This window comes from Arvicola amphibius, chromosome 5 (genome assembly GCF_903992535.2).
Source record: "Arvicola amphibius chromosome 5, mArvAmp1.2, whole genome shotgun sequence".
In the NCBI taxonomy this organism is placed as follows: domain Eukaryota; kingdom Metazoa; phylum Chordata; class Mammalia; order Rodentia; family Cricetidae; genus Arvicola; species Arvicola amphibius.
In genome coordinates this window covers 8,616,086-8,640,442 of record NC_052051.1, presented here as the reverse complement: position 1 = coordinate 8,640,442, position 24,357 = coordinate 8,616,086, and the positions used below count along the sequence as shown (strand labels likewise).

General features: G+C 45.3%; 1 protein-coding gene across 2 annotated transcripts in view; it reads left to right on the top strand.

Annotated features, from left to right (window-relative positions):
• The window catches only part of Tshz2 (teashirt zinc finger homeobox 2), a 435,681-nt gene extending 425,578 nt beyond the window's left edge, over window positions 1–10,103 (top strand). For both annotated transcript variants that reach the window (XM_038329799.1, XM_038329798.1), the window contains exon 3: window positions 9,971–10,103. In XM_038329799.1, coding sequence (XP_038185727.1) covers window positions 9,971–9,972 — 2 coding nt within the window. In that variant the 3' untranslated portion in view covers window positions 9,973–10,103. The remainder of the gene's footprint in view (window positions 1–9,970) is intronic.
• Window positions 10,104–24,357: the final 14,254 nt, after the last annotated feature.

Below are 24,357 nucleotides of genomic sequence, written 5' to 3'. Positions count from 1 at the left end.
GACAGCGTTTCCTAAGAGCCAACAGCTCCCGATTTCAGCTCCGATGAAGTCCCCCGGCAGTGTCTACACTGTGAACCTCATTTGGCCAGAAGTCACTTGAAATAAATAACATTTGGCTCTACGCCCCATGTAGAGAAGATGGGCGCCGCAGTGAATCATGTCGCTGGCAGCCGACTTGAAGCTGTCCGGGTTGTTTATGGTGATGTTTGCCAGCGCGTAGCCCTCTTTCAAACAGTGTAAGGGCTGCCTGGGAGCCTAGGCCTGTGGTTCTTTAAGAACGGGTACAGGCAAATCACTCGCTTTCGCTCGCCCACGGCCAAGCACCAAGAGCAACCACCTAGCAGCACCACCACGTCCACGTGAGATCTGCAGACACAGGACACGAAATTATAATTAACATCAAAGCCGCCAGGGACACTGTACTTTCTGTTCTCGGGATGACGCCCTGGTAATTGTTCCCTTTTAATTTAGCTTCTGAAAAGATGACAGTCGCCGGACAGTCCGTCAGTCCTTATCGTTCTTCTTACGTAGTCTTCCCGAACGATGCGCCTTCAGGATATTCTCCTCCGCTCCAGCAAGAGCAATAGGAAGCTGAGAGAAGCCTCGAGGGCAGAAACACTCAGCCCCGCCAGCTGCTCCTGCACCCTTCATTCCCACCCTTCCCAGATCGGGCTTCTGTTTGCTCCTCTGTAAGAGGGAGAAGATGCTGCCCTCGGCTGGACTTGCCAAGTGCAGAGCCGGTACCCGGCACTTAATGAAATGGCGGCTGCTGGGACTGCATCCTCTCGCTTAACATTGTCTCTTTGGAAAGGCTGCCTCATCCCTTTTCCATGCCTAGAAGAAAGAAAACTTTTCTTGGCTTCCCATCTGAGTAGACAACTGATTTCTAGTCACCCTGTGTGGAGCACAGCGGCCGAAGGGCCTCTCTGCTGCTTTCACTTTTAAACTTCCAGAAAGAAAGAACAACCCATTTTCTGAGGCATGATGACTTCTTTCTCAAGTATGAATGGATTTCATTATGCATATGTTTTTAAATGTAGTCTACATCTCACTCCGAAGCATTTCCAAAGCACTTTATTATACGCTACATAATGCAACCACAAAAAAGTGAAAATCATTAAGGGAATCTGAATTTTTTCATTTTAATATTTATGTGTATGGGTGTTTTGCCTGCATGTACGCCTATACTCCATGTGCATGCAGTGCCCACAGAGGCCAGCAGAGGGCATCAGAACCCCCGGAACTGGAGTTACAGATGTCTGTTAGCCACCAGGTACGAGCTGGAAACTGAACTCAGGTCCTCTGGAAAAGCAGTCAGTGTGCTTGTCCACTTAGCCATCTCTCCAGATCCAGACCCACATTCTAGGAGATACTTTCAGCGCCCGCCAGGTGATGTGTGTGGAAGGTGATGTAATGTCCCTCATCTGGTGAGCGTAAGCCGTCAGAAGAGAGAAACATCTTTTCCCAGAGTCGGGAAGCCAGTAAAGGGCACAGTCACCCTGTTAACAAGTAGACTGAGCCGGCAAGAGTCGGGTGCTCAGGGCGCTTGCCTCACATGCACAGAGCCTTGAGTTTGATCCCCATCTCTGCAGAAAAGACAGTAAAAACAGTTCATGCAAGCTTCCTGTGGGGGTTATAAGAACTAAAGAGGAGGCAGTGAGGTGGCTCAGAGCTCACTGTCAACCTGAATACTTAGGGTGGAAGACAACAGACTCTGAAAACTGTCCTGGGACCTTCACACATGCTGTGGTTCATGTGTGTGTGCGCGCACACACACACACACACACACACACACACACACGTGCATTCACGCATAAAAAACTAAAACAACAGTAATCATACCTCAGGCCAAAGATGGGCACCCAATAAAGAGAAGAACTCTGGGAAAAGATGCATCTTTAATAATAATAATAGCTTTAACCATTCTTTCCTGCAAAAAAAAAAGTGTTACTTATCACTGAGCTCCATTTCTTTTGCATAATTATTCAACCCAAGCTTCGTCAAAGCATCCTACTGAGAACAGATTCAAGTTAAAAAGCTCGTGGGGAACTGGAGGGGAGTGGATAGCAGGGGCTGGCTCCGGCCTTATCATTTTTATTTAGATTGACGCACCTTTGATTATAATTAGGGATAAGCATTCAGCAGTTTAGACTCCGTAATCCCATCATTCGCTGTCAGGAAGATGGCGCTGGGCAAGGCTTCACGGCAGCCCTTTCTTTCTGGCCTGGGCAGCCCCAGGATGAGGGCTGGGTGCAAAGGAAGAGATCTGCAGCTACCATTGAGATCTTCCAAACTGACGCAGAGGAAGGCCACCAATGGCATTTGGTGACAGTGTTGCCCCCACTCTCACAAGGCCCTGAGTCTTGTCTCCTGCCATTTCTCCTGCTGTCGCAGGAGTGTTGCCCTGTCCCGGATGGTTTCAGCCGCCATCCTGCACATGGAGAGGCAGAGGGTTGTATCCCATTTGGCGTAGCTCAGTGAGACCCTAATCCTAATTGGTCTGGAGTAGGAAGCACCCAGGGAGTAATCAGGCCTACCTCTGGGTGTGTCCATGACACCTGAGACTCTGAGGCCTAATCAAAGAATGCGCCCCTAAATGGGTTCAGAAGTGGCACATTATTTCGGGTGGTGAAGTGGTGGGGGATCATCGGAGGGAGAAAGTCACCAGAGCATGGCCTTGAGGACTATAGCTGGTGTCCTTCCTGTATCCCCCTTTCTCTTGACGTCTTCTCTGCCATGGGGATTGAAACCTTTGGGACAATAAGCAGAAGAACCCTTCTTCTGTTAAGCTCTTTGGTCAGGAGTTTGGTGAAAGCTACCAAGGGCCGCAAGCAGCAGGCCATCCGGGAGCATGTTCTAAGCAGTACTTCCTGGGTGCCCAGTGTGCAGTCAGCTGGGGCCGGTGACAGGAGACAGAGGTCCTGTGGAAGATGTTTGTTCAGGTGCTGATTAGAAAATCCCACAGAAAACCTCCCACCTCCAATGGTGGGCAGTTGTTCTGGTTCGGGTCTTGATGAGTCTAACATGCTTTTTTTTTTTTCTATTTTTTGAGACAGAGTTTCTCTGTAGTTTTGGAGCCTGTCCTGGAACTGGCTCTTGTAGACCAGGCTGGCCTCAAACTCACAGAGATCCTCCTGAGTGCTGGGATTAAAGGCGTGCACCACCACCGCCTGACTATCATGCATTTAACACACCTGTGAGATTTATTACAAACCAAACTTTAAAAGAAGTTCAAATGTTGAGATCTTCCAGTGTGGTAATTAACAGCTAGCATTTCATTTATAGTTCCACATTCCAAGGAGAAAATTATCCAGATAAATAACAGTACTTTGTGTCCCCCCTCAAGGGTGGAATGAAACCACCCTTGATGAAGTAGCTCTGGTCTCCAGGTGCAGATCCTACTGAAGTCAGGGACAGCTGGGCCTGGCCCGAGAGTAAAGGCTTTGAAATCAAGAAAACATATTTATGTTGAATTTATTTTATAAAGTGTTTTTTACCATGTTTTTTTCTTGGGGAGAATGGCTCAAGACAGGGTTTCTCTGTGTAGCTTTGGAGCCTGTCCTAGAACTCACTCTGAAGACCAGGCTGGCCCTCAGACTCACAGAGATCCGCCTGCCTGTGCCTCCCGAGTGCTGGGATTAAAGGTGTGTGCCACCACCGCTCAGACTTGAATATTGAATATTAGAATAATCCATTTTACTTATGGTCATGTCACCTTGGTGCAGTCACTTCAGAGACCTCTGGAAGGGAAGCCGATCTTGACAGGATCAGTAAAATCATACAAATCACACCACACTGGTGGGTCTGGATGGCCAGCACACCCACTGCTGATGTGCTAAATGGTTTTAACTGGCTTGACCCTCTGATGTTTGAGGAAAGAAAACATCACAGTTCCTCCAAACACCACAAAGAAACTCAGCCTGTGGTGTGTGTGTGTGTGTGTGTGTGTGTGTGTGTGTGTGTGTGTGTGTGTGAACTCAGAGTGCCAGCCTGACACATGAAGACCTGGGTTTCATCCCCAGTGCTGCATCGAGTGGCATGGTACCGTGTGCCTGTAATCCTAGAACTCAGAAGTTGGAAGCAAGAGACTTACATTTCAAGGGCATCCATGGCTACTCTACAGACTGAGTGTGAGGCCAAGCTGGGCTCCAGGACAGTCTGGCAGGAGGCAGGGCGTTCAATAGGGTGTGGATGTGGGGACCCACCCCTGTGACCCCTGTGACCCCTGTGGAGGAGCTCGAGTTCAAGGCCAGCCTTCAGCACGATAAAATGAGAGAGGTTTTGAAGCGTGATCTGCCACACGAATCTGTGTCTGCACAGCAGAGTGTTCCATGCACTTAAGCAATTATTTTATTCTCCGTAAGAAGTGAAATTCGTCCACCAAAGTTTAAGGGTTTCTTCGCGGAGAGATTTCTTTTAGGAAAAATTAAATGAGGCACTGATGCCGAGACCAAGCAATGAGAAGGAGCCAATTTGGATTTTCAAATTGTAAATCAATTTGAAAAATATTAACTGCGGGTTTCTCCAAGGATGGCATCGTTAAAAGTCCCCGTCTCCGCTTTCACGTCATCTCTTTGTCATAGTTTCTTTTTTTTAATGATTTTTTTTCAACATTACTACTCCACTTGTGTTTTCTACTTTCAACCAAATACCTTGGAGGAGCCCTACAAGAGGAGTCCATAGTCACGCGCTCCTTATCCCTGCTCACCACAGAGGCAAATCACCTAAACCCCTCAGCTTTGGTCCGTTCCAGAAGAGAATGTGTGTATGTACATGAGCATGCTTTGAAACCAGGTGTCATGGGAACCTGTGTGGAGTGGCCACGGGTGTTGCTCAACAGCCTGTCAACCTCAGATAGAATGTACAGTCTTCAGATATGCGCAGTGTTGAGGGTAGGCGACCAGACCTGCATCAAGCTCCCCAAAACATCTGTGCTGTGATAAGCCATACCACCCAGTGGGGCACCCTCTTCAGTACCAGGGGGACTCTCCTGGGACCTAACACCCCAGCCTCCAGCTATCCCCTTCCTGTCATCATAACGTGCTTCTTGACGCAGTGTGACCGGAGCATCCCAACAAGAGCAGAAGATACAGGAAGGGCGGAGCAAGGGCTGGGGAAAGGAGCCACTGACCCAAACAATTCAGCAGAGGGCGAAAAAAGCCAGTATGGCTGTCCTGATGAGAGTCACCATGGCTGCGATGAAACACCAAGGCCAAGCAACTTGGGCAGGAAGGGTTTGTTTGGCTCACTGTTCATCACTGAAGGAAGTCAGGACAGGAACTTAAGCCTGGCAGGAACCTGAAGGCAGGATGCAGAGGCCTGGAGGGGTACTGCTTACTGGCTTGCTCCTCATGGCTTACTCTGCCTGCTTTCTTATAGAACCTAGGACCACCAGCCCAGAGATGGCACCACTTGGGATGGCACCACCTACAGTGGGCAGGGGGCAGGGCCCACCCACATCAATCACGAATTAAGAAAACGCCCTAGAGCTGGATCTTATGGAGGCATTTTCTCAATTGAAGCTCACTCCTTTCAGATGACTCTAGCTTCTGCCAAGTTGACATAAAACTAGCCAGCACAATGGCCAAATTAAAGTATAGAGAATCCTACACATCTGTTGGTGGCTCTTTAATGAATATGAAAATAATGCTATCTATCTTTTTTGCCTGGCTCTCCCTCCCAAACTCTACTTAATGAACACAGCCTATGACTTTTTAGATATGTAATTAAATTTTTTATTTGTTTCCTTTTTTCTCACAGTAGCACAACATATTGGGGGGTAGAAAAGGGCTTTTGAAACAACAAAGTTAAGGCTTCAACAGAGACTGAAAGTCTGCAATGTCACTTTCTCTGATTTCTTTCTTCCTTAACCCAGTTTATGTAATCCACGGCAGGCAAAGAAAAAGGAACACTCTTTATGGCCTTCCTTAATTTTCTTCCAGGATCTATTTTAAAGCCTCCCCTCCCCTGCAGGGGGGAGACACTAGAGAAAAATGCAAAATGATACCTCCCTCCTCTTCCTCCTTCTCCCCCTTCTAAGTTTCTAAGTTAACGGGGTAGGGGGAACACCACCTATTGGCCCAAAATGACTTAAGACCAAGTCTCCGCCCACCGACCCTCAGTACACTGACCTTCCAAAGACACCGCACCTACCAACTCTCCGTGCTGGGACTTGAAGAACTTCGTCTTTGTTTGTTTGGTTTTGAGGCGGGGTCTCCAAGTCTTTCCAAACTGGCCTGGAACTCCTGACCCTCTTGCCTCCGTCTCTCAGATCCTTGGATCACAATCACAGGGCACCACCAGGCTTAGCTACTCCCAGGGACTTTGCCCGTGGGGTCAGCTTTGTATCTAGACTGTAATACAAGGCCCTCATGTCTGGATTTGAAAGCAGTTGCACTCAGATGTCCTGTGATCTGCCTCTAAATTGCCAAGGTCTTTAGCTCTTTGCATCATTCCTTGACAGTAGCAACAGCACCCACTACTTTCCTGTCACCTGGGACCCGCCTGGGAGAAACAGCTACGGCAGTCAAGCTATTCTGCGTGCAGGGGGCTTCAGTCTCCACATGCACATCACATGTACACACACAGTACATACATACGTACATACAAACATACATACATACATACATACATACATACATACACAACTTTTAAAAATAAAGGATTTGTGGCACTTAAGAGCTCCTGCTGCAAGCCAGGTGTAGTGACAGGTGTCTTTAATCCCAGCACTCAGGAGGCAGAGGCAAGGCAGATCTCTGTTGAGTTCAGGGCCAGCCTGGTCTACAGGATAAGGGTAAGGAATAAAACCCCTGACTTAAAATTAAAAAATAAAAAATAAGTAAAGAAATCCAACAAGTGCCTCCATGCTTATCATGAGGTAACTGATAGATTATTCACAGGAAATGTAACAGCAAGAGGGGAAAAAAAAAAGATTGTTCCTTAGTTTCCTCTTTTTCTCCACTTCCGGCTTTAGAATTTTTCTACATGATTTGTGTTTGGGGGAGGGCTGCACACTTCACAGCCTGAATGTGGAAGTCAGGGGACACTTTAGAAGAATTAGCTCCCCCCTCTCTTTGTATAAGTCCCAGCTCCTCAGGCTCAGAAGCAAGCACCTTTTCTTGCTGAGCCATTTACTCAGAGTTAGGTTTTTGAGAGTCTCAATATATAGCCCAGGCGAGCTTCAAACTCAAAACTCAGTCACCCCCAGCGCTGATCCATTCAGCTATCCTGCCTGGCCTTCCAATTCGCTTTTATTACTGTTTTCTCACCATGAAAACATTCGCTTCTTTTGACTCAAAAACTAGACCTGGGAGGTGAAGCTGATGAAAACACCCCAACATACTAAAAAGCTCTAGATATTCAATGGGTCATCCGGGTTGTTTTTACCACTGAATAAAACTGGAAACCAAGTCCATGTTCAAGACGATAAGAGTGGGTCAGCAAACTACAGCCACACGTGCATCATCAGACACAAATCCAACAATGTTTTCCACTGAAAAATTCAACAAGTGGCACTAGGCAAAACCAGTGGCTATGTGGACCTCAGCAAGCACATAAAAAAAGACGAACGTGGGCAGAGATAAAGCCAACTATGAATGAGTGCTCTCTCTGCGTGAGAGAACAGAAGATATAGTTTCCAGAAATTCTTATTGGCAAAAAATAGATTGTGTTTGTTTTTCTTTTTTTAAGATTTATTTATTTATTATGTACACAGTGTTCTGCCTGCATACATGCCTGCCAGAAGAGGACCCCAGATCTCATTACAGACGGGTGTGAGCCACCATGTGGTTTCTGGGAATTGAACTCAGGACCTCCTGAAAAGCAGTCAGTGCTCTTAACCTCTGCGCCATTTCTGATGTGGGATTCCCCTCTGTATGCAATGAATATGTTTTATTACCATTGGTTAATAAAGAAGTTGCTTTGGCCTATGGCAGGGCAGAGTAAAGCCAGGCAGGAATCAGAACAGAGATATAGAGGGAGTAGGCGGAGTCAGGGAGATGCCACGTAGCTGCCAAAGGAGGACACCAGAACCTTACCAGTAGGCCACAGGCTCATGATGATACACAAATTAACAGAAATGGGTTAATTTAAGATGTAAAAGTTTCACAATCCCAGAGAAGCTAGACAACAATGAGGACCCTAAGAGAGACGTACATGGATCTAATCTACATGGGAAGTAGAAAAAGACAAGATCTCCTGAGTAAATTGAGAGCATGGGGACCCACCACGGAAGAGGGTTGAAGGGGAGGGGAGAAACGAAGGGGAGCAGAGAAAAAGTATAGCTCAATAAAATCAATAAAAAAAATTAAAAAGATGTAAAAGTTAGCTAGGAATACACCTAAGCTATTGACCAAACAGTGTTGTAATTAGTATAATTTCTGTGTGATTATTCGGGTCTGGGCTGCCGGGAAAGGAACTCACAGTCTCCGTTACATTCGCCCAACATGGGGGTCCAACACAGTCTCCATTTACACATCTCTCCAGGCCCCTATGTTTTTAATTACAGTAAAATAAATATAAATAAATTTACTATTATGACCATTTTCAGGCATATACTTTGGTATTGTTGCATCTACTCACATTATTGTACAACCAAAACTATCCTCTCCAGAACTTGTCATCATTGACAAAACTGAAATTTCGTGGCCATTAAATGTATCAGGCACAATGTCTGTCTTTTTGTGACTGACTCCTTTCACTTAGCATAATTTGTCGTTGTCACTTAGGTTGTAGAATGATCAAATTGCCGTTCCTTTTTAAAGGCTGAATAGTATTCCATTGCATTAATTACAGTATTCTATTTACCCATTCGTCCGATGATGGGTATTAATATTATTCTATTTCTGTGAGCCTGGGTATGTCTCTCCCATATATAATGTCTTTTGATGGGGGCTAATAAAAGAGTTACGTAGGTACCAAGCCTGATGACCTGAGTTTGAACCTTGGAAGTCACATGGCCAAAGAAAGAACTAATTGCAAGTGTCCTCTGACGTCCACCATGTGTACCCATGACATCTATATGTTCATAGACACACACATGCACACACACATGCTCGCATACGTGTGTGTATGCCACCATAAATAAACAAATAAATATTTAAAACAATTCAATTAATATTGTAAATAAATAAATATGTTTTGATTGGTTCTAGATTTTAAAAGAAAAATTCCTAAATTGGCCCATTTTTTTCTGTCCTGTCGTCTGCCTTGGGCTCTGACCTTGACTAACTACGACTCTACTCAGAACATTAGTAGAAACAAGGATGCTGTGCTGTTTGGGTTTTGTCATCTTGACACAAGCCAGGGCCATCTGCAAAGAAGGAACATGAATTGAGAAAATGATCCCATCAGACTGGCCTGTATGCAAATCTGTGGGACATTTTCTTGATTAATGATTGATGTGGGAGAGTCCAGTTCACTGTCGGTGGTTACATGAAAGATAGCCCTGAGTTTCATTTAAAAAAAAAAAAAAAAAAAAAAAAAAAAAAAAGCAAACTGGGCCTAGAGGGATGGCTTAAAGGTTAAGAGCATTGCCTGCCCTTCCAAAGGTCCTGGGTTCAGTTCCCAGCAACTACATGGTGGCTGGCAATCATCTATAATGAGATCTGGTGCCCTCTTCTGGTGTGCAGAACATTGTATATATAATAAATAAATCTTTTAAAAAAGAAAATAAAGCAAGCTGAAAAGGCCATGAGGAACAAGCCAGTAAGCATCCACAGCCTCTGCTTTAGCTCTTGCCTCCAGGTTACCTGCCTTGAGTTCCTGTCCTAACTTCCCTCAGGAATGGACTGTGATGTGAAAGTGTAAGCCACGTAAACCCTCTCCTCCCCAAGTTGCTTTTGGTCGTGGTTTTCATCACAGCAATAGAAAGCCAAACGAGGACAGACAGACAGCTGGAAAAAGATAGCTGCCCATAGTGGCCATTCCTCTAGAAATAACACTGTTTTCTCTGTTCTGATCGTCTCTGCAGGACAAATGCCTTAGCCTGGATCTTCTGCCTGGATCTCCCTCACTCAGCCCTTCTCTGTTTGTTGCACCCCTTGCTTCTGACATCGGACCACTGATCTCCTCCTGACACCCGGCTCCAAGAAGACTGCAGAAAAGAAGAAAAGAAAAAAAAAAATCCCACCAACCATTTCTCTTCATCCTCACTAACAATTTGGTAATGAAGTATTGATTTCCACTTCTCTCCTTATGGACGATATTAGATTTTCATTGATGAACTGCAACGGGACCTGTCGCATCTCCGAGGCCCTCTTCACGGTCAGGAAGAAACAAAGTGCCGCCGAGGAAAAATAATGACTGGGAGCATTGACGTACTTATTTTGTCAGTTTGTAACAGGAAAGGGAGGGGGCACATCACTCTTCATAGTTTAATGTCCAAGTGGGCTGCTCTTGGGGGTTTACTTTTCATGGTAACGTCCATTTCCTATTTATAACCCCCTGGGAACGTTTGTCTAAAGGAAATGTTTCTGTTCAGTGTAACAATTAAGGTTGCACCTGGATTCCCTAGTCCTGCCCCTGCACCGGGGAGCCATTAATCACTGCAGAGTAGAAGAGTTATTAAGTTTAAACCGGAGTTTGAGCCAAGAAAACCCTCCCAACCATGTTCATCTTCTGTGAAAGTTGTTGGAATAGACAGGCTTAACCGTGTTGCTGCCAAAGGCTTTTTCCTGTGGAGTGCGTCCTCCATGGTTAATCTTGAGTGGTTTTGTAAGCTTAGCTCCCAGATGCACCACTGTAGGATGAGCCCTGCAAACTGGGAGGGTGCAGACTAGAACCCCCAGAGAAAGCGAGATGGCATCACCGAGAGTGCCAGGTGAAGTGGCCACCTTCACTGGGCAACCCCTCCTTGCCGGACCCGTTGCCTCTCAAATGCAGCTTCTTCTTTGAACCAGCAGAATGCATGAAACAGGGTGTCCGTTTTAAACGTGTTCCTGCAACTTTTTTCATTAAAACTTTAAGGGCCCAATTTAATTTGTGGAATATTCCCGTTAATAATGAGATCTAATTAAGACATCCATTAAAAGCCCGTTAAAGTTAATTTAACGTAAAAATTCCAATAGAACTGTATTAGATTTTCTCCATTAAATAACGTTATGGATTTTTAACGGATGTCTTAATTACACGTTATTATTAACGGGAATACCTGTATTACACAGATTAAAAATCAGGTCCTAAGTCAACTTGGAAAAGCTAAGAGCATGTTTTAATATTAAATCTCACAGACCTAGTACACAGTTTGGAAGCTAGCTGAGCATTCTCTGTACGGTGGAGAGTAATCTATAATAGATAAATCCATCATTTCATTTAAACAATGGTCTCTTTATTCTCATAGGACAGCCAAGTCTGGATTGTATTGTAAATTGCTACTCAGCTATAGGTGAAATATTTAAACTATTCTCAGCACATATTCTGAAACAAATGGACTATTTTGTGTTGTTGTTTTAATTACCAAGGTTTATCCAAAGAAAAGGGGGGGGGGAGGCTGACAAAAAGAAGCCAAATACATCCTTTTTACCATTTATTATAAAGGCTGCCTGTTGGAAATGTCTTGGGAATTTTGACATGATCCCTAAATTTGACACTGGGATTTAAAATAAATTTGAAGGAAAAAAAAAGAAAAAAAAACTATTTACCTCCTAAGGAAAGTGTTTGCCCTTATGCCACATATAATAGCAAATTGCTTTTTTTATGGCATGCATAACCTAGATGGGGAAAAATATGGTGCTTCAGGGAAGGAGGGGAAAAGTAAATGAAGTTCCAGGAATGTCATTCTGAAGTAATGAGGCATGGACGGAAAATATACCCCTCACATCATCGGATTGAGATGGCAGGCGAAATAGCTTCATTGAAGTGTCAGCTCACATCCATCAATCAATCACCCACAAGGAAAAATAACAACAGTACAACGGGGCGGCTTTTATGGGATTTACTCATGGGCACAGGGAACAGCGGCTCGGATGTAGTTCTGACATGAAAAGCAAGGTGCTGATATTATTTTTTATGATGGGAGGATCATAAAGTGAATTGAGAACAGAGAGAGGTCTGTCTGCTTAACCTGTTCAACCAGAAATGAACGGAACTCAGCTGGAAAGGACCGTCTTCAGATGGGTTAAGATGGAAGGGTGGATTCGGCTGAGCTCTGTCCTTCAACGGGAGATTCTATTAAGGGGAGGGTGGGTGATAATACATTAGCACAGGGTTCTGTGAAGCTGATAAAAATCGCCTGCTCCAACCCAGGGTTATTAGGCAAAGCTACATAATTCAGATCCTCTGGAACCAACCAAAAGCAAACGCCGAGCTCGTGACCCACCTGGGAGGACACAATACAGTTCCAAACTCCTAGGTAACCGGTTCACTCCTAAGAAAAAAATAAGAATAAATCGCTGTTTCGAATATAATCTATATGATTCTGTTAGTGCAATTTCTCTGGTAGGGTGAGGTGGGAGGCGAGAGACAAAAATATTGATAAATTTGGTTAGACTTCTGAGTTGTCACTTGGCAACTGTGAGTGTCGCCGCTGAGAGACAGCTGTTAATGTTCTCTACAGAAAACAAGATCTGAGCCGGCACCATGCCGTGCACAGCTCGGTATATTTCTAGACACCGGGCCTGTCTTCATTTGGCAAGCCTGGGAAGCTTCTAGAAACTTCTTCCTGGAGAGAAAAAAAAATGAAATAGCTTGAACTCCAGGAGAATGTTTTTATCTGCTTGCATACCACTTCCTTCCTCCCTCAGATAAGCGGGAACCACAGAAGTGGAAGAGGAATGATATGCAAATATCATGCAAATTACCTTTGAGTACCTCCACTCTTCAGCCACCCTTTGGGATAGGAGACAATGAGAGGTACCCTTTCCTTCTCCACGCCTCCTCCCAGCTAAGACCACCAATCGGCTGAAATGCAAAGAGGCCATTTTTTAAAAATATGCAAATATTTAAATTTTATGTATTTCAGCAAATCTGCAGATAAACATCATAAGCTCTGACATCACAAGGCCCAACAGGAAAAGCAATTTATTCAGCAAATTCTCTCAACCCATCTTGTTAGGCTCCTACCGTGTGTATCCGGAAGTAGGAGAACCACCGTGAACCAGTCACCTTTCATCTCGGCCCTCCTGTTTCAGACTGGACTGTTTCACCAGCCACTGCCCGGACTTCTGATGACAGTGTCCACTGAGGGTCAGAATCCTAGTATCTTCACAATAAGGAATTTTTCCCTGTGAAAAACATACAGGGAAGAAAAGGAGCTTCCAAATAGGTTAAGGCCTAAAAGCCATAAAAATAAATTGGATAGCCCAGACAGCCCCCAAGGAATTTTGTTGAGAACACAAATAGATTTCCCTAAAAACTCACCACCAAAATATGCCTGCTTGGTTGCTCAGCTCTTTCATAACTAATGTTCTGAGCAAAATCCCCCAAATTCTGTTGCAACAGAAAACATGAATTACAGTGCCGTGTTGGGAAGAAGTGAGTGAGCATATATGAGTGTGTGTGTGTGTGTGTGTGTGTGTGAGAGAGAGTGTGTGTATGTGTGTGTATTTGTGTGTGTGTGAGAGTATGTGTGTGTGTGAGTGTGTGTATGTGTGTGTATTTGTGTGTGTGTGAGAGTATGTGTGTGTGTGAGTGTGTGTATGTGTGTGTATTTGTGTGTGTGTGAGAGTATGTGTGTGTGTGAGTGTGTGTATGTGTGTGTATTTGTGTGTGTGTGTGTGTATGTGTGTGTGTGTGTGTGTGTGCACGCACACTCTCGCGGTAGATGTTCATACCTGCATCCATATGCTTGAAGCTCACTGATGTCTATCATCTGGATAGGACAGTGATAAGAATCCTCAAAAACTTTTCAGTCAACCTGAAGACACAGGTCATACAAGGTTCCCAGATTCTGTTTATCATCTGCCACTGGCCAGGTTATCTGACCAGGTTCAGGCCTTTTCTTCTTCTTTTTTTTTTGGGGGGGGGGGAATCATTTTTAAATGTGTTCAATGTTTTTATAAAAGGAAGGGAAGAGAAGAGGGGGAGGAAGACAGCAGCAGCTTCTCTTAGGACTAAACAGATGGCTCAGTGGTTATGAGCACTGGCTGCTCTTACAACGGACCTGGGTTCAGTTCCCAGCACCCTCAGGGCCACTCAAGTTCTGGCCTCCGAGTTCACCAGACACACACGTGATACACAGACATATACATGCAAGTATTCACATACTCATTAAGAACATATAAAGTGCCGTATTCCCATGATCCGCTGTTCCCTAAATAGAGTGCCAATGTGGAAATGGATACAAAATAACAACAAGGAATATGCTGAAGGCCACAAACTGCACGTACACACATAGTTCTAAAGCAAATTCAGTGCTGTCTGTTTTGAAGAGGCAAAAGGCAACAAAAAAAAAATCAAAACTCAACTTTCGGTTTATTTTGCTCCCTCTGTGAGGTGCAAAAATGCTAATTTCATTTTCTCCCTTCCACTTTCTCCAGATAGCCATAAAATACTTTTAGACAAAGATTGAGCTGGAGGAAGAGGGTGTGAATCTCCAGCCCTCTGACAGAGAGCTGCATCTCTATGGCAGAAAAACCACACATCATCTTTAGAATTTCCCAGCTAGAATTTGACCCCTCCATCCAAAGTAAAAGCCACTTATGTAATTCCCAGTCTCTAGTTAAAATCTCCTCCCAATAGTTATGAACCCTTGGCTAGCAGGCCTAGTAGTGCCTCCAAAAGTTATTCATGCACAAAGCGACCCAAAGCTTTTTTGGGGGAGGGGGAGGGTGTCGCGTGCAATAGTGGAAATGTTTTATGGATTAGAAATGGCCTGTCTTAAAATGCTAGTACCAGGTGGAATAATATTTCTGCAACAAGACTGTCCGTTTCCCTTGGAAAAATATATTCGGAGTAAAATAGCTCTTCCAAGAAGTGACACCCTGGCTTGACACCCTTCAGCATACAAATGACGTGACAATAGCCATACACTGCCGTGAGGGCCATCTACAGTAACGTCTGTTTGAAGGAGACAGATCAAATACAGCCCCTTGAACTGTGTTTTATTTGCTTAAAACAGCTTTTGGAAATAAAAGTAATAACTTTTGGTTGGAGCCCCCAGGAGATGTTTAAAAAAAGTTTGAAAAAAAAATACATTGCTTTTTTTAAAAAAAAAAAATCTAAATCTAAGCACTCCCTTGAAGCCTTTCAGGAAATATATCTCAGTATGCTCTCTGAATTATTTTGCACCTGAAACCTACATCTGACTGTCTGTCCCCAGGCGAAGGCTAATATTTATAGAACGAACAATCTCTTATTATGTCTCAACTATAGAGCTGGGTCCCATCCTATTTTCACTTTCTAAATGACTTCTGGAACATTCCAGAGTTATAAAGGTGCGTGCAGATATTGAGGGACAGAAAGTTCCACCGGTCTGCAGTCTGCACCGAAGCAGAAACAATTAAAACAGTGTGGGTCCATTCCGCCTGGAGAGAAAGTCCGCAGAAGTCGGAGCAAGACTTTGCCTTCCTTCACGCCGCAAACGTGCCGAAATGTGACCTTTGGCTCAGGGCTCTTCCGTGTCATAAAACCCCAGTTTGCCACACACTTTTAGGTTTCTGATGCAAACCTTCTCATCCCCTATGGGCTTGCTTCCTGAGAGCTGGATCCCAGCAGGACGAACCACGAACTTTCAAACCCCGTGAATATCCAAGTGGACCTGTGGCCAACTGTTTCTGGTTCTGCAGGAGTCTCTGTGACAAGCTGGGAAATGTCCCTTGCATCCATTCCAGATTTTGAGTTTATCTTAATTTGAAAAAAAAAAAAAAAAAAAAAAAAGTAACTAACTGGGCTCCGGGTGGGGACGGAGGGGTTCAGAAGGATTTTCAGGAACTACATTTATCCTTGCTCTGGAGGGAAGTGTTTGCTTCTGGGACAGGGGCAAACATTTTTATATTCAGAAAGCAGACGAATTGTTTTCAGAGAAAATGACTGCAGCCATACCTGTAGAATGCTCGGTGCGCGGCCACTACTCTCTCCTGCATGCTGGGTGTACGTTGTTGGTGCACTAGAAGGAGGGGGAACGAACAGGCTGTTCTGTTGGGAGAGTGGCAGCCTGGATGGCTGGGAACACGATGCTGTACATATTTGTATATACTGACTAGATCGCCGTGTACGGATGCAGATTTTCTTATATTTACTTGATTCTGTTTCCTACCAGACTGGCCCACAATGCGGGATTGTTTTGCATTGGAGAAAAAAAACAAAAATATGCTTGTCATTTTCCCCCGATCATTCATTTCCAATAGCTTATGGAAGAATTAAGGCTGCGTTTCTTAAGAAATTCTAAGAACCACGGCCATCCGCCTGCATGAGCCCCATACAGTTGCTGGATCCAAGGAGGAACCGATGCCCTGATTTGACTGAGTTTTCCTCTAAAGGCATGCTTTACCCCATGGGAAAACTACAAACTCATCCATGTAGAACTAGCCTCTTTGCATTTTATCTAATAGTGCCTGGGAAACAAAAAAAAAAGATTATTTTTAATGTCTTCTTTAGAGGAAGAATTCATAATTGTCAAAATTTGAAACATTAGCTTAATTTTGTTTTTATGACCCCGTGCTTCTGCTCTTTATTTATTCCGTTACTGTTGTAATGGGGCCCCAGGCCATTCCTGACATCATCGTGTTCCTCCGCAGCATTAAGGATGTTTTTAAAATGACACAGATTATTGAGCCAACAGGCTGTTTTAATCAAAACCATCTTTCACTTGTTTAGGAGGCTTATAAATTGTCCTTGCAATGAGGAAGAGGGGAGAAAAAAAGGAAAAAGAAAAGAAAAAGGATGAAAATAACAAAACCAGAAGTGATCCACTGGGAAGATTATACCACCGTGTGGCCAGACAGACTCATCACAGACAGGCCTCTACTGCCCGCTTCTCTAGGAATCTGGAAAATACTTCCCTTGTTTCCCCAACATCCTGAAACTCATTTTCAGGGCCAACGCTGTTTGCAAAGTTCCAAAGGTCTTTGCCACCTCATCACCACCCAAAGGCGAATGGTCCAACTGGGAAATGATCTTCCAGGGGGAGGAATGAATATTTCAGAAAAGGTGGGCCTCTTTTCTTTGGCCCCTAGGCGCCACCAGCCTGTCACCACCACCCCTCACTGTAAACTATCAGGTGTGATATCCCCTAGGACCTAAATCAGGGCAACGGCAGCGACCCCATCAGCCCCTTGGGGAATAAAAATGACTTAGGCGTGGACCGACTTCAAGCATGTGCCTGCCTATGCTGCCCTTGCCTGGAAGTTACCTGCAGAAAGAGACAGTTTTAATACAATTTTATCACTAGAAATAAATCCTGATGGTGGAAATGAAGAAAGCCCTTAAATTATATCACAAAAGCCGTTATTTTTACATCTAAAGAGTGGGCTTTTTTTTTTTTAAAGAAAACTCATTCTACTTTGAGAATGTAATTAAAGCCCTAAATAAGCTATAATACTTTTAGCTACCATGAAAACACAACAGCATACTCGCCAAGGTTGTATGGAGCCCCTCATTTCCATCAAAAAGCTGTCTCTAGGTGACTTATTGACACTTATAACTTGATAACTCTTTCTGTTTGTAGCAAAATGGAGAGGGGGGGTTCTTTTTTCCTCCTCACTCAGCAGTTATTTAAAACAGACCATTCCCTCCTGAAACCTCACGGCGATCCGCCCTGAGAGTCTTCCCTGCGGATGGACAAGGACCTGGGTTTGTTCTCTGAGAGTTTTGCCAGAGGCTTACCTTCATTGTGACGCCACAGACACTGAACCGCAGTTCTGGAATCTACTGGTAGCGGTGCGAGACGGCGGTGCCACCTCCCGACACCATTAGCTTGGCAGGTGTCCGTCGTTTCCAACTTTGGCCAATCTGGGGGAGGAAAAAATAGAAATTTAAAGAGTGAAGAGACGAAGAAGGGGGATAAAAACCCATACACACAGATGCACTTAAAACATGAAAAGAATTATTTATATGATAAAAATATATTTAGATTTTTCAAAGCACAAGACTGAATTGAAGTGCTCTTTTTACGCTTCCTGGAGATGGCACTGCTAAATGTCTTTCTACATCAGGCTTTAATAAATCTGTAATGACATTTGATGGATTGATTTCTGCCTGCGTGTGGTTTTTAAAGATGGCAAGAGAGGAGAGAGGAGAGGGAGAGGGTAACGGGGGGGGGGGGTGGGGGAGTAAAGCGCCCTCCCTCAAGGAAGTGGGAGGAGGCAGAGTCTTGGTAGGCCTCTCCTTGCAGTCCTAATGCCTCACTTCTAGCATCTGCTCTCATTCCCACCTGCCAGCGCGGTTCCTTTTTCAGATGTCTGCACCCCTTGCTTGTCTTCTGGGCTGGCTCTGCAAGCTCTCCTATCCCACCAGCTTACACCAGTAATAAATAAGGACATTTCAACAGAGACACAGGCAGCTGTCTGCCATGCTGTGGATGTCCCTGCCTTAGAGGGACAGCCCTGATGGACACTCAGTTTCCCTCTGTGCTCCCCTCCATTTCCTTTAATGTCCCGGGAGACCAGGACCGAGCATCACACAAGCTGACTGAGCAGACACCAGTCCCAAGCTGAAGTGTTGTGTGATCTGCGCACAGGTGGCTCACAGCTTCCAGAAGCTTGCCCGCCTTGGGCCCGAGCTTGTTAAATGATGATAGTCACAGGGCCACCTGTTAGTCTAATTACATTGCTGCGCTCCATGTGTGGCTGTCACAGGACAGGACAGGCTAAATACAGCAAGGCAGGGAAGCAACAGAGGCACAATGTTGGGGTGAGCAATCTGGCACAAGTAAAGGGGGGGTTGTTGTTTGTTTCCTTAAGGACCTATTATGTGCTTGCTGGGTCTGAGGGTTACTTTGACAAATGAAATGGCAGTGGTCTACAAGAAGCTATGGCTGTCCACAGGAGCTACGCTAGCATCTAGGCTCAGTCATATGTCGTCTGGGACGGAAGCGAAGGTCGCAGAGGAAGGACACTACTTCAGGTTGCGTATGGGGATGATGGAAGCACAGAGGTGGTCCAGCCAGCCTGAAGTCACGGGATTCCAAAAGGAAATTATGTTGAAGGTAAAATCCTGGCCATCTGCTAGGTTAATGTCTCAAAAGAGTCCTAAAGGGGGCTGGACAGATGGCTCAGCGCTTAAGAGCACTTGCTGTTCTTCCAGAGGACCCAGTTCAATTCCCCACACCCACACAGTGACTCACAACTGTTTGTAACATTAGTCCCAGGGGATCTGGGGCCTTCATCTTGCCTCTGAGGGTACTATACCAGCATGTGACACACAGGCATCCGTGCAGAAAAGATACCTGCACATATAAAATAAATGATGATCCATTTTAAAGGAGCACTGAGAGAAACGCAAGTGGGACAGACAGAAAGGTGGCTTTGCAGGTGAGGCGCTTGCTGTCAAGCCTGAAGATTTGAGTTTGATCTCCAGGAGCCAATAGTGGAAGGAAAGAAACAGCTCCTGTAAGGGTGACCTCTGACCTCCAAATGCGCACCTGTCGACCTGAAGACAGTTCCTCACAGACATCCCCATAGGCTAGCACAACGGAGACAGTCCCTCCCTGACGATTACAGGTGGCATTGACAATGAAAGCTAGCAATCACACTGACAGCATAGCCAAGAATGACCTCGAACTCCTGATCTTCCAGCCTCCACCTCGAGCGACAGGATGATAGGTGTGCAGTCCCACACTCGGGTTGACGGTCTTGAACTTAAATGATCCCCTTATCCATGTTGATGGTTTGGCTCTCACCCTGCAGAGCGTGGGGAGATGGAAGGTCTTTAGGTCATTGCCCTCAAAGTGGGTGGTTGGTGGGGACCTCAGGCCTCACCTCCCACTTTTGCTTCCTGGCCATAATGAAGTGAGCTATGTGACGGTACCTCCCATTGCAGTCACAATGCACTGCCTTCCCCCAGCCCCAGAAAGACCGTGCCCAGGGTATCACAGAGTCACAAAACTGTGACTCGAGATGGGCCCTTTCTCCTTTTAACCTTCCTGTGTCCAGTATTTCATTATGATGATGGGCAGCTGAATTTCACACAAGATAGAAAAGGCCAGAATGTAAGCAAAAAAGGCTTTAAGAACAACTACCACCAGGTGTGTGGGTTCATGCCTGTAACCCCAGCACTCAGGAGACTAAGGCTCACATGTTCAAGGTAAGCCTAGTCTAAATAGAGTGAGTTCCCGCTAACTTGAGCTACAGGATGAAATCCTGTCTTTTAAAAATCCTGCTGAGGAGTTCTGAGAATCAAGAGACTCAGGTGTTCACGCTCCCTTCCAATCAATAAGAGGCTGAGGCCACCAGACTCAGGTGTTCATGCTCCCTTCCAATCAATAAGAGGCTGAGGCCACCAGAAAACGCATGCAGTGCAGAGCAAAGGTGTTGAAGTCAGAAGCAGAACCAAGCAACATGCAGGGAAGCCGCCAAGGACTGTGGATAGGACACCCAGGAGTCCAGCTCCCTTAGACCAAAAACCCCAACTCCTGGGGACTGACTGGGAGGCAGCTCAGCGGTAAAGAACTTGCCTCTTACACACGAAACCCTGGATTTGTACCATAAAAAAATAAATAAAAAGAAAGAGAAGGAGGAAGAGAAGGGGAGAGAGAAGGGAGAGAACAAGAGGAGGAAGATGAGGAGGAGAATCGGGAACTCCAGAGCTGGGTCTACTGGCACAAGCCTGTGATCCCAGCTACTCAGGAGGCTGAGGTAGAGGAAGAGGCTGGGGGATGGGAGCCAGTGGTAGAGCTCTTGCCCAACATGTCTGAGGCCCTGGATTCAATAGTCAATGCTGAAGGAAGCACTCTACGGCAATGCTCCATGTGCTGTTATGTGCATGTATTCACCTCTCAAAAAGTTTAGTTGCAGATAAAAGAAAAAAATTAGAATGAGGATATGGAACTACTGGTGTGGAAATAGACCACAAAGCCACTGTGATGTTTAAAATGCAGGAGCTGAAGGCTAGAGAGACGTCTCAGAGGCCAAGAGCACTGGCTGCTAATTGAAGAGGTCCCTGGCTTGGTTTCCAAAACCCACATAGCATCTCACAAATGTCTGTCACTCCAGCTCCAGGGGATCCAACACCCTCTTCTGATTTCCAAAGGCCCTGGACCCTAACACACGGGGCATACACACACAAACACACACATGCATACACATAAACAAAAATAAAATTAATATTAAAATTCAGGAACCATGAAAAATTAGATATCTCACTTATTGAAAATATTTAAATAAGAACTTAGTATATTATAGAAGTAGAATTTTAAATGTATGCAGAAAAGATGCAGTAATAGCCATTAAACACCACATGCACACAGTTGGTAAACTTACCAGGGTCTAAATTCCAGTATCTATGTCTTCCTAGATACACATTGCAAGATCCATTAATTTAATCTGAAAACAGAATCATAAAAATAGCTAGTGAGTAATGTAAGCAGGAAACAGATATAGGTTGGGAAGTTACTGCCAGCCTTAAAACTCTTTCTCTTTTACGTGCAAAAGGAATAATAAATACAAAGGGAAAATTATACAAAAGTATCAATTATACAAAAGTATCATCAAAAATATTGTCAGTACAATGAAAAGGCAGAAATGGCGTGAAGCCATATCAGCATAGGACTTACTATTATAACTAATGCCGAGGTGTTGCGTGTCCCAAAAGACTATAAACACATACACATCTTGTTTGTTTTGAGGCAGAGTCTCCTGTGGTCCAGGCTGGTCAGGAAATAACTGAGGCTGACCTTGAACTCCTGACCCTCCTGCTCCCTAACCCAGAGTCCTGCAACTACACACCTGTGTGCTACCCTTTCAAATTATGAGGTGCTGGCAATGGAATCCAGGGGCTCCTCAAGCAACTGACCCACCAAGCCACATCCCCAGCACACGAACTCCAACCAACCAGACTGTGTGGGGTAAAACTAATTGAGAAAATGCCTTACAACTGGATCTCAGCTGAGCCTCCTTCCCCTCTGATGACTCTAGCTTGTGTCGAGTTGACACACAGAACCAGCCAGTACAGAAGCCAACCTCGTGAAGAGTATCCTGTATACTGGTATTATTAAAATATAGAGGAGACACTTAGGAGGCAGAGGCAAGCAGATGCCTGCAGGTATGGGACCAGCCTGGTTAACATAGAGAATTCCAGAAAATTGGAACAAAACAAAATTTAAAAAAAAATCAAAGGAGATGGGGTGGGAGTGGGGGCTGCAGAGATAGCTCAGCAGGTAAGAGCACTGGCTGCTCTTCCAGAGGACCCAGTTTCCATTCTTATCACCCATACAGCGGTTCACAGCCATTGGTAACTCCAATTCCAGAGGATCCAATCGCCCTCTTTTGACTTCCCAGGCCACCGTGGCCATGTGGTACACAGACATACATGCTGGCAAAACGTGTGTGTGTGTGTGTGTGTGTGTGTGTGTGTGTGTATGTGTTTAAAAAATATATAAGCTTAAATTTTTAAATCATATATATACATATATACATACAAAAAGTGCTTGCTGCTGAGCCTCCTGCCCGGAGTTCAATCCCTAGGACTCGTGATGGAGAGACCAGCTCTCAAAGCTGTCCTCTGACCATCAGTGTGCCACATGCCCCTTCACACATTTACAGCATAAAATAAAAAATATATATATTTTTATAGCCAGGCATGGTGTAACACACCTTTAATCCCAGCACTCAGGAGGTAGAAGCATGCGGAGCTCAGTGAGTTCAAGGCCAGCCTGGTCTACAGACTGAGTTTCAGGACAGCCAGGGCTACACAGGGAAACCCTGCCTCGAAACCAGTACATACACACACATACATACATGCATACATAAATACACATATACATACATCTATATATGCATAATATATATATGTATATATGATATTAGTGCTATCCTAAAGAGAGAGTCCAGGCACCTTGGCGTGCCTCTGGCAATCTACAGAACAAGACTTGAAACCCAAACCTATCGAATGACCCTCAGTGACCTCTGAACCATCCCTGGACACAAGGTTAGCATCAGCAGCAAGAAAGCCGTGCGGCTCCTGCCCCTCATGTTAGTCCTTCCCCTCAGCAGCAGTGGCTCCCAGGAGCTAGTTCAAAATGCAAACTTGCAGGCCCGAGCCCTTCCCAAGCATCTGCAACATGTCCAGAGGTCACAGGGAGTCCTGCAGCCACAGATGAGCCACCCTTGTGTGCCACAAAGAGCCCCAACACAGCAACACAGACGCCTGCGATTGTTCGTACGTGTTAAGTCCCCAGCCCCAATCAGAAACTCCCTTGTCAGACTAATTATACTTATGGGTGTTCTGTGACTTGCTGTATTCCCAGAAAAAGAAAGAAAAATGAAGTTCTCTTTCAGGTTTTCAGGGTAGATAATGTCAAATATTTACAGAGCAAACATCATTCTAGTGGCACACCATTCTCTTCCTGCTGATTAGGGGGCTGTCAATCAAGCTGTGATGGGAGGCCTGTCAACCCTCTCAATGAGAGAAACCTCCTGCCATCCTGGCTAAACCATGTGTGCTACCATGCTAGGGATGTGAGGAGCAGGCTCCCAAGGCAGGCCACCCAGGGTGGGGCTCCTGCAAACAGAAGTCCTGCCTCTGTGCAAGGGGATAGCTTCGGGCCGCCTGCCCCATGAAGATCCTGGAGGAAGGGCAGGGCCTTTGTGTTAGGATAAGATGTTCCAACATGAACTAAAGGTTCCAAGGGCCAGCAGCATCTTATCGGGGCTGACTCAACATACATGACTGCCCTGCTCCAGGATGGAAGAGGTTGGGAATGAAGACTGAGGAGTCCACATGCCTAAGGCTTCCAGTTGCCGCCCCTCCCTGCTGCTGCTCTTCTTCCTCCTCTTCTTCCTCCTTTTTCTCTTCCTCCTCTGAGATCAGGTGTTGAGAATCAGCACCTACTTGCCATGATGATACAAGTCTGTAATCCTAGAGCCAGGAAGCAGAAATGGAAGAATAATTCCAAGTTTGAGCTCAGTGTGGTTCATGTAACAAAGGCCAGACCAATGAGGATTACAGAGAAAGACCCTATCTCAGCAAAGAACGAGGAGGAGGAAGAAAAGGAAAAATGAAAGAGAAAAAGAAATGGAGGGAGGGAGAGAAAGAGAGACAAACGGAGGGAAAGAAAGACAGAGGGAGGGAGGAGAAGGAAGGAGGAAAAAGGAAGAAGGGCCAGAAAGGGTGGGGAACAGAGGGGAAGAGAAAGGAAGAAAGAGAGCCAGAGGGAAGGAAAGGGGAGCCTGGCCTGAGCCCATGCTACTCTGAGTGTGGACCTCCAACCAGGAACTTGAAGTTACCTAGGAACTTGGATGAAGAGAGCAGGGCAAAGGAGCCTAG